Here is an 11,697-nt window from a genome sequence, read left to right as displayed (position 1 = left end):
TTAACCATTGATCGTACGATCAATGTCGACTGGTGGGCAAATCAGAGAATTTTCTGGTCATGGGTGATCTTTTCGGATTGGATTCCCGTATATTCAAAAATTAACTGACCCATGTATATTGACCCGATAAACTTAATCCATATAAAATAATCAATTAATTCAAATAATGTAAACCTCATAAGGGATACCGAAAATTGATAGTAAATAACATGTCAAATAATAATCTTCCTTTGGGCCGATTATTATTCACATGAAAACCGAATAACTATCACAATTTTGCTCTTATATAAACACATTTGTAATCATATTAAATATTAATCTTCCTTTGGACCGATTAATACTCATAAAATTACATATACAAAACTTTTTATATTTCAAAATAAATTGATTTTAATCAACTCATTTTAAAATATATAAAATAACCTTATCATTATTTGAATAATTAAAAATTTAAACCTTTAAACCCAAAATAAAGATATTGGGTTTATAACCAAATTAAACTTTATCCAAAAATATGTGATGGGTTAGAAAAAATTTACCAAAAATCTGAATATTTTCGTTTCCTTAATTTAATTTTTTTTTTTTTTTTTTGGAAATTTCGAAAAATCGAAAATTGCCCAAAATAAAACAAACCCTAACCCATCTCCACGCCGCCACCACTGCCGCCCATTCCCGGCAAAATTCCAACCGGACACTGGTAGAGCACAAGGCGGCGACCACGACTGCACCTTAGCCGGTCCTAATCGTAGCTTGATCGGCCGAAATTCGCTCTGAAATTTCGAAGCTCGCGACATTGACTGTCGAAGCTTTGGCTTCGAAATCCGGCGATTATGCGACGGAAACCGGCGAATTAATGGTTCTAAGTGAGGCGCCTGTATGTCTCCTACAAAACGCCTCATCCCCTGCCGCCCGAAAATGGCTGTAGGTTGGCCGTTTTCAGGCGTTTTTCGGCGGCTCCAGAAACCCTAATCGGGAAATTCGAAATTTTTTTTTTTTAAATAAATCCGAAAATTAAAAAAAATATTTTGGACTGAAAAATTCGAATTTCATTCAAACACTGTAATTTCCTGTTTTCGATTAGAACAAATCGAATATAAACCGTATCTCAATGATTTAAACATGAGTGGCTCTGATACCACTTGTTAGGGAAAAATTCCCATAAACTGAAACACAGAATCATCATGCTAAATCGTTAAGATTAAATACTGTAAATTTAAGCGGAAGCGTACCTTAATTCATAACAATTGATACCGATGTAGATCTGCATGGTTTGGCCTTCCAGATCAACACGATTTGCCTTGAGAGTTCCTTCAGTTCTCTCACGCTCTCTAACTATCGATGGGAATAGAATAGAATGACATCAACATCGTGTGATCTGGGGACCATAACCCTATATTTATATTTTGGGATTCTATTTAAGCCCATCAATCAAATAGAAAATCCCACTAGTATCTACACATTAAAGACCACATCATATTAGATACATTAAAACCCAAATAAACCGAAACTTTATTTAGATCACTTTTATGGGCTAACTTTATTTGACAGTCTACAACACATAATCATTTACATATAAGCCCAATGTTGGATTTATGATCCAACAGAAACAACACGTTTGAAGGCGTAAGGATGCAACCCATGACAGAAAAAACCCAGAAAGAGTCGTGACTTTTCAGTTTGCAGAAGGCGCGCTCGGTCGGTTATTTTTGACCGATCGAGCGCCCCACTTTTGACAAACTTTCTGTCTCGCTCAAATAAGGGTGCGCTCGGTCGGTAAAATTTGGCGGACCGAGCGCCCAACTTTTCTGAAGCCCACTATCTCGCAAGGCACGCTCGGTCGGTCATTTTTGACCGCTCGGGCGCACTAATTTTTTTTTTTTATCAATTAAAATTTTATCCAAAAAGAATAATTGATCATAAAACCTCGCCGAGCCGGCCGGCCGCGCGCGTGTTTGTTGCATCGATTAGCGTCTTGCCACTTTACAAAATATTCGGTGCCCTAAGGGCCCAATCCCATAATCCAAAGTTGGATTATATAAGGTGAACAAAACAATATTGAACATGTTCCAATGTGGGACAAACCAAAACAAGTTTTTCCTCCAATTTATTTAACCAAATTCAAACTATTCCAACACAATTCAAATAAGTCTTTCAAGTTCATTTCAATTATAATTCATTCAATAATTATTCCAACATTATTTTTGTAACAAAAGTCCACTTTGTATCCATATCAACAATATGCATAGCCGACGACATGACCTTAGTTCAATGGTTAAAGTTGAGGTATTGAAACCAAAGAGTTTCAGGTTTGATTTTCGCTTACTGCAGGTATTTTTTCTAATTAATTTAGATAGATTTAAAAGTTTTCTTTGTAATTCTTCTGCTCGACATAAGCACGTCTAGAGTCGTTCAACTTCCGATTGTAGTGCAGACAATTATTTTATATGTTTGTAATTCAGATCAAGATTATATTTGTACTCTAAAAAATTATATGTATAGTCGATCTAGTTTCATAAAAAGAATGATTTCCTCCAATTTGAATGTAATAACTAACACAAATATTAGAGTTAATTGTATCAATTCCTTGATAAAAAGTCTAGAAGGCATACAATTTTCCAAAAATAGTAATAAATTAATGCATCATCATTTGTTTTTCAAAAAAAAACACACTTAACTCATGGGAGCTTCTATGCTCCACCGGGTGAAGGGAAGATGTTGCACCGGGTGAAGAACACTCGGTTTAGCATAGAACCGGCCCTTAACGGAAACTTCTATGCTCCATCAGATGCGTGTACTTACACTCAGATATAATTACCCCTCCAGTAGATGGTTTTGTGCCTGATTTATAAAAATATCAGGTATTTAATTCTAGTAATTTAGATAAGATGGTTTTAATTTGCTTTTTAGTTTTTAAAGGGGTGTTGATGCAAGAGCTAAGGAGCTCAAAACATTATGCCAATTACTTTTATGGTATTCAAAATGATATTTTGTTAAATGACACTATATATAAATTCAATGAAGTTTCACGCATATGCATAACAAAAACACATGTATTGCCCTTGTAAATAACGTATTGTCACATCCTGGATTTATGAATGCGCAAATGCCATTGCACACAATAGGTCATACGACAACTATTTCGTATCTCACTTTATGAGAATGACTAGCTAGCTCAAATTACTTTTAGAGTCTGTTGTAATTTTTTATCGATTAATTAATTCGCATACATAATCCGAGGTGAGTGTTTTTTTTTTTTTTTTTATGTGATTTTTATATTGTAGAATAAAATTGTAGTTTAATGGTATATTTTCTAAACTACCCCTGTTGTCTACTCATATTTTTAATATATTGACAATAAAAATTGAGAAAACAAAATAAGAAACAATAAATTTAATTAATATTTTTAAAAAATTTTAAAATAACATGTCAAACTAATTGAAACAAATTGTCGAAATTAATTTTGTCCAATCAATTAGCTCAATTAAACCAGATTTCCGCACAAGTCTACGTAATTTATACAACAGATAACTCATGTCAATTTATATATTTATTATTCAATGTTCAATTGTTAATCATAAATTCTGAAAAGTACTCGACACTAACCTTCAACAAAATTTGGTTTTACTAATTACATCATTAAAATGTAAATGGTGCCAGACTCACAAAAAATTGCAAATAAAATTTATTAAGTAGTTCAAACATTATATATATTTCATTCATCATGATACGTGAAAAAAAAATGAAAGAAAGAAAGAAAATAAGGTACGATATGCAACTATCACAATCAACGGTAGCTATGTGTTCATTCATATATCTAATCGCCATTGGTACAGTTTCACTAATGTGTTGATTTTTTTTATGACGTAGAAATTCGTAATAGTTATCTTTCGATATATGTGTACTGGATAAACTAACACAATAGTCTATAAACCACGCTAGTTAGGTATAAATCACATTGAAAAAGTCATGTGCAACAAGCTAGCTAGTTCAAAATAGCGTTGGTACGGATAATCGAACTCCTGACCACTGATCAAGTGTTTACCTAGCTAGCTACTCCATTAACTTGAACACCCTTTGAGTAGAGTGGGCAATCGGTTCAGGTAGTTCGGGTCCCGACCCGAACCCGATCAGGTACAAAAATCGGGTAGTTCGGGTTTTTAATCCCCGAACCCGATTAATATTTAGTCGGTTCGGGTAGTCATTTACTACCCGAAATACCTGATCGGGTACCCGACTATTATTAATATATATTTTTAAAAATTTATATGGGCTATTGTTTATTTGGTTTGAACTTTCGAATTTGATAAATAAGCCTAGTAGCCCATTAGTAGATAGAAGTGATTAAATCGATAATTCTCACCAAGAAACTGAGCAATGGTCGTCGTTGCACTTCACGCAAGCTTCAACCAAGCCCTCACCTCGAGGAATTCGATCATGGCGCCGACCTCTTCTCTCAAGTCTCAACATGCGAACAGTCCAGCACCTCCACGCCGCCCTCAGCCGACTGCACATGTCTTTTCAATTTTTGGTCGTAATTGCTCTACTTTACTACAGAATCTCCAACCTCGTGCACGGAAATGTACCCTTCCTCTCATGGTCATTATTATTATTACGGTTTCTGAGATGATTTTCGCCTTAATTTGGACGCTAACACAGGTTTTTCGGTGGTTCCTGTTGAATTGTTGGTCCTAGATTTTTGACATAACTTTGTTGGTACTGGAAATATTAATTTGCAGTGTTTGTTTCCATTTTTTTAATTTATTTTTTAAAAAGCAAGAAACCCAAAATCGACCCGACCTGAACCCGACTTATCGGGTAACCGACTAGTCGGGTACCCGAGGTTTTCGGTTCGGTTTCAGATAGTATAAAACACTACCCGACTAGTCGGATACCCTACCCAAAACCTGAATTACCCGACCCGTACCCACCCCTACTTTTGAGGGTGTTGATTCATTATTATTCCACGCAATCCACGCCAAAGATCATTTTCGTAGATATATATTTTTTAATATTATTTATTTTAAATTTTTTAACATAATTATGATAAAAATAATTTACAATTTTAATATTTTTATATATTCGAAAAATATAGTAATGACGTAGAAATGTTTTTATTTAAATTTTAGAATTTAAGCAATCGATGATATTGGATATGATAGTTATATGTAGACTATAAATTCAATATAATAAATTTTTATGATGATTACTATTAAATATAAGAATTGACATTTTGTCCATCAATCGAAAATGACAAGAAGTGCTCGATGCTTTTTGACTTTTTGTGTAGCATAGACTTTTGAAGCAGTTTTGATATTGATAGAAAAAATAAATAAATAACAAGTGAGTACTATTTAGTGCTTTGAATTTGAATTCTTGAGTTTGGCTTCATTGAGTCCACTTCAAAAAAATTTGAGAAAAACAATATGCATATATTGAGATCATGTCTGGTTTATGTTAGAGCCTGCACTTGAGTTTATTCATTTTGTTTCACTTAGAGGTGATCATTGACTCATGTTACAGTTTGGATCGTTTTTCATAAAATTTAAACCAAATTGCTATCTATGGTTTGGTTTGAAAGATTTTTTTTTTTCAAATTGCGGTTTTTCATGTAAAAATAGATATGTGGTTTTTTGACAATTTCTGGTGGTTACACAGCTTTTTCAATAAATAATAATGATTAATAAATAGAAGTGTTTTATTTTAAATATTTATTTTAAATTTATTGAAGGATTTTAAAAGACAATGTTGATGACTCGTCTTTCTTGTATCCATTTCCGTAAATGTGCAAAATTAGAGGATAAAATGTGTAGTTGAATAAAATTATTAATTTTTATCTCCTATGTATCGTTTGCTATATATACAAGTTTCCATTTCAGTTGCATATAAAATCGTCTTCGAAGAGAACTAGCTAGCTCCATTAAATTTCTCTTCGTTTTATTCTAAAATTACGGTAGTTGATTTATATTTTAGAAAACAGGCCTCGTATAGAGATGAGGGGCGTTGTCCATTTTGATAAAATCTGGTTGAAGCCCAAATCGAATTTACTTATGTAGAAGCCCATTTGGAGCGAAATTATTTTGTTGTTATTTTGTTTTGTTTTGTTTTGTTTTATTATTATTTTTTTAAGAAGAAGAACCTATTTTACTATTATTATTATTATTATTATTATTATTATTATTATAAATTGCGAGAAGATGAAACTTTTTTATTATTATTTTTGTATTATATATGAATCGCAATGTGTTGCCTCTTCTAAATTTATAATTAATAAGTTAGAAATTGTTAAGATTTTTCCCAAAAAAATTGGAATAATACATAATATATTTTATGGTTCTTGGGGAAATGGCTTAAATAGAAGCCTTGTAAAGGTATGATTTTCATGTTTTTAATAGTTATATATCTATACCTATATATTAAACAAGAAACCCTTATAAAACTGTTTGGTCTCTTGGTATGATCACAAAAAATTAATAATAATTTCTATTTATTTATCTATTTTCAAATTTTAAATTCTTTAAAAAAACTAATGGAGCGGAAAATACCTAATAGTAGCAATGATGCTTTAACTACTTTTTTATAGTTACCATTCTTAACCTAAAAAAATTAATTTTTTTCTACTATAAATTTATTAGAATTGAAATTAAGTATAATAATAAAAAAAAAATCGTCACATACATCGTTTATGTGCAAATATGCTAGTTACAAATAAGGGTGAGCATTAGGGCATTTTTGTTTTTTGTTTTTTTTTTGTTTTTTGATTTATAAACTAACTGAAATTTATATCAAAACCGAATCGAACCAAATAGAAAATCGTTTAATTCGGTTGGTCACTTGAATTATCCAAACTTGTAGAAATTATTTTGAAGAATCAAATTTTAATATAAATATTGATTTTTTTTATTTATTAAAAGAAACAATTTTTACTTCAATTTCTATAGTCTAATAAAATTTCATTAAAAATAACCGAAACCGGAGAGGTGAATTTTATTCATTATATGACCCAACAAATTTTTTCCTAATAAATTTTATTTAAAAATTATTTAGTAATATTATATTTTATCTTTTACAAAAAATTTGTTTATGGGCTTTAACCAAAATGTTATAATAATAACCAAAATCGAAAAGAATAAATCAATTTAACCATGTTTTTTTTAAAAATAAAACCGAATTAAGCGAATTGAACTTCCAAATTAAACCGGTTAAGTACTTAAGTCAATTGAATCGACTACCCATCCAAACCCATCCAAATCAATCATAATATAATATCTTTATTTTTCCTTTAAGAGGATGTCAAAAGATGAAGTCTGACATGTCCAAAAATGAGTGAACACCTTACGTACACCATTTCGATTTCTCTATACAATTCCGTGCCGCCGACTATCTCATATTTTTCTCCCTAAATAAATGCGAAAATATTACAGTAACCAACGACAGGAAAGTTCTATGATTTATCGGGTGAAATTCACCAGATGGATCTGGGCCGTTTATGGGGTCGGGCCCCATAAATAGGAGTTCGAGCCCCACATAATAAATCGGAACATAATAAAAAATTTTAATATTTACAACATAAGATAAGATTTTCATTTTATAATTTGAAAACTCATCAATAAATTTAATAATTAACCAATCAAAATATAGATGTTAGATGTGTAAAAATGTTGAGATTATGAGAGAAAAAAATATGTGGATTAACATGATTGGATGAGATTTTTGTTTTAAAAAATGTGGATAATTGTATTGGGAACTTAAAAGAGTATTATTGGAATGTAAAAAAACTTCACCAAATGACGATTTTTATTATGTCATCTCCTTTTATAGGAATAGATTATTAATTTTAATTTTCTACTTTACATGCAAAACTTAACTTATTTGATAATTAACATAGATAAATAAAATAAGAAATCTCAATAAATAATATCAATTTATAATAGCATCAAAATCAAAAGAATAGTTCAATGGAAGCGACTCCTTCTACAAATTGTATTAGTATAATAATTATTTAACCGTGGCTTCCAAATATTCTTTTTAAAAAAACTCCCTATATACAAGTATATAGTCAAATAAAAAAAAATAAAAGTAAAATCTCCAAATATGTGCAGAGCCTCAGCCGGCCTCACAAAAATTTGACTCGAACGGCCTCAAGCAACACGTGACGAAATGGAAGATTCCGGAGAAGTTTCATTCGACCTCAACCTAGCAGTCCCCGAAGTCGAAGCCGTAGCCGCAAAGAACATGTCCGACAAGTAATTATCCAAATCCTCAGGGGCATATCTGACAATCGACTCCGCCCCGAACCCCCTCTGATAATTCCCTCGATGTTTTAGGTACAGCTCACGATAACTCCCCACGATCTTTTTAGACAACGATATTTTCACTTCGTCTCGTAGCTTCGGGTCGGATATGACCCAAGAACTTTGCTTCCTGTACGACTCTTCGAACCCGACGTAGAATCTCCGAAACCGTTCGGGGATCTCCACCGTCGGATCGTCTTGGAGTGACGTCATGGCTTTGCTCCACCCCATCCGCTCGTACTTGGACACGTAGATCTTAACCTTGGCATCGTGTTTCCATATCCAGTCGACCCCCATCAGGATCCCCAAGGTCGAGGTCCGGATCTTCGAAACGACGTAGTTTAGGTTGTTCGCAAGGAACAAATAGGACTGTGCCGCGTCAGCATATCTCACCGCCTTTCCGTCTAGTTTGCAGATGAGGACGAGGATCAGCCACGCAAAGCGGGCGGTGACCGCCTCGGAGGCGGGATCCTCCGACCCGGCGGTGGGGCTGGAGAAGTAGGACACCGGCAGAGGTGTCTGCTCGGAGACCGTCCAGTCCATCAGGATGTCGCAGATGGCGCCGCTGTAGTCGCCGAGGAAGATGAGGAAGTTCATCACGTAGCGAGTGAGTGGGTGGACGCCGCCGTTCGCCGTCGCGTTCGAGGAATCTTTCTGAATCGCCGCCTCGAATTGGTTCAGCATCAGCCTCACTGCTTCCGCGAGCTTCAGCTGCGCCGCCACGGCCTCCGATCTGACCACCGACAACGATTCGTGCCCGAATATCGACTCGATCTCCGGCCACAGATCCGAAATCGCTTCGTACATGTCGAGACCACGGAACATCTTCTCCGGCGATAGAATCCTCTTGCTTTTCGCGAAATTATGAGGAAACGAAAACAAATTCACTGCTGCGTCTCTAGAAATCTCAGTGAAACACGATTCCGCGATCCTCTCGGAAGAGGAAAACACGAAATCGCAAAGAATCCTCTCGCCGCAGAACAAAGTCTTGACGGCGACTTTAACGGCGTGCAGCCAGTTCTTGATTTTATGATCCAAAACTGTCCAATCCATTTTCTGAATCAAAGAAACACTGCTACTCTCGACGTGTAAATAATACAAAGTCTCATCGATAATCGATTTTCGAATGATTTTGTATATATTTAGGCACTCTCTCGTATAACCGGATCCAATCATAGAATCCGCGATGCTCTTCAAATCCTCCATGGCCACAACAGAAGCGTCCGGTGTACTCGCCCCGCCATCGTCTTCGTCCGAAACTTCATCGGTATCCGAAATACTAGACCGGGCCGAAGCCAGGGAAGGCCGGTACGACACAGATTCCGAATCAAGATTCTTCCTGTTAGAAGATAATATGGTGTAAAATTCCTTCTCCAGTCTTTTAACGGCAAGTTGCATCAAGTTCTGCGCCTGTATGAGTTTCTCAGAATTGGTGCTCAGTTTCATGTAGAAATGCATAGCTTTCTGCAAATCACTGACGGATTCTAGAAATCTTCTAGCTTCATTCCTGTCATGCTCGAACAAGGATCTAAATTTGGGGTGTTTGATGGAATCCACTTCCCATTTCTTGATTATCTCTTCGGCGAAATCGATGTTTTCATCCATCATCGTCTCGGAGAAAGTCGGGGGTTGCATTCGGCTGGGAGTGGAAGAAGGGGAGACGTAGCTGCTGTGGTGAGAATCATGGAACGGAGACGACGGCCTTGAAAACAGAGAACCCTTCATTTTGCTTCGACTCTATGATATTCCTCGAATAAATTGGTGGAGAATTGCTTCCAAAAAAATTGGAGTAGAATTCAATTTGGTGAAAGATTTTGGATAAATTTGGAGAGATTTTTTTTGGGAGAAGGAATGAGGGGGGAGTGGGGTATTTATATAGGGAATGGTTTGACTGGGTAACAGTTGGCGCGTTGATGTTGTCAATTTCGCAGATTAATCAATCAAGTTGCAAGTCAAAACATGATTCTTGTTTTTATAATCACAACGGTAATAACAAAAATAAATATGGGATGAATGCAATTTTGGTTTTGTATATTTGTTTTTTTTTGCGATTTTGATCTTTTATGCTATTATATTTCAGTTTTAGTTTTGCATGTTTCGATTTTTGGCAATTTCAGCTTTTTTTCCTTCAAAAATACTTACGTGACATTATACATATCAACTGCACATCAGCACTACATTGATACAACATCAGCACTACATCAGAAAAAAAATTAAAATTGCTAAAAAAAATAGTGGATTAAAACTAAAATAGAAAAAATATAAATGATCGAAATCGCAAAGTGACAAACATACGTGATCAAAAAATAATTTTTTCGATAAATATTTAATATTATGAATCTATACTTATAAGATGATCTTGTTTTTATAATCACAATGGAAAATATAAAAAAATAAAAATTTAATCTCATGAATCTATATTTATGAGACTAATTGAGCTTATTTATATTTATAGTTAAAATTATTATCGGATAGGACCCAAAATCCGTCAAATAAAATTAATCCATGAGTTTTGTATATATTATTTTAAAAAAAATAAATTTTGTTATCCACAATTTTTGAGTCATTCTCCCTTCTCAAATTATATGAATCCACGTTGACTAGTAAAAGACACAGTGAAATTGACCGAATAATAATTATTTAGGAATAATTATTTAGGTTTCAACATTCTTTAATCATGGCTTGTATTTCACCGCGTATGATTTATTGTTACTTTTCACGATTAACACATTAAATTGCCTCTTTCTTTTTTGAAAAAAAAAAAAAATTTCATATAATAATAATAATAATAATAATAACAATTTCTTCTAAAACTTTTTTTATATATATAATACTATATTCCTCTAAAAAATTAGAGTCAAATAATTTGCATTTTGTCAGAAATTACCAAATCCGAGCCGATTCAAAATATGTTCGTTCATAAGAAACCATCACGATTATTTTCTTTATTGAAACTCATATTAATTAGTTTTTTTATTGAACTCATTCAAATAATTTTTTTAGCTACATAAAGAAACCCAATTTTCCAAAATTTAGTATTTTTCTCGAAATTTCATAAAATCGTGTTATTAATAAATTATTGATTATTTTGTAAATTTCATGAATAGATATATCCCAAATACTTTATATAACATAAATTTATTAAATTTACTTTTTTAGTTGGATTAAATTAATTTGTATTCGAGTAATGTGTGGTACTATAGACATAAATGTCTACTTCTTCATAGAATAAAATTGAAAGATAACTTTGCCTCAAAATTTTTTTTTGAAAGATAACTGAAATTATTTTAAAATTATATTAAGAATTTTTTTTTTTGAAGCTATATCAAGAAAATATTTTAAAAAATATAAAGATCAAATTGAATTTTGATATTATTGATACATTAGGATACGAGAAAAAATAACC

General features: G+C 33.2%; 1 protein-coding gene across 1 annotated transcript; it reads right to left on the bottom strand.

The window, feature by feature from the left end:
- Positions 1 to 7,890: 7,890 nt before the first annotated feature.
- LOC140881843 (exocyst complex component EXO70H1-like) lies at positions 7,891 to 10,143 on the bottom strand. Its single transcript, XM_073287455.1, has one exon. It carries the CDS (start codon positions 10,014 to 10,016, stop codon positions 8,139 to 8,141), a length of 1,878 nt encoding a protein of 625 aa, XP_073143556.1. The 5' UTR covers positions 10,017 to 10,143; the 3' UTR covers positions 7,891 to 8,138.
- Between the last annotated feature and the right edge of the window lie 1,554 nt (positions 10,144 to 11,697).

The sequence above is a fragment of the Henckelia pumila genome, chromosome 2, assembly GCF_033568475.1.
Source record: "Henckelia pumila isolate YLH828 chromosome 2, ASM3356847v2, whole genome shotgun sequence".
NCBI lineage: Eukaryota > Viridiplantae > Streptophyta > Magnoliopsida > Lamiales > Gesneriaceae > Henckelia > Henckelia pumila.
Note: the sequence above shows the minus strand (reverse complement) of the source record. Positions and strands in the feature narration are given on the sequence as shown.

Coding starts and splice junctions, on each gene's coding strand:
- LOC140881843 (XM_073287455.1), bottom strand. CDS start 10,016: ATGAAGGGTTCTCTGTTTTCAAGGCCGTCGTCTCCGTTCCATGATTCT.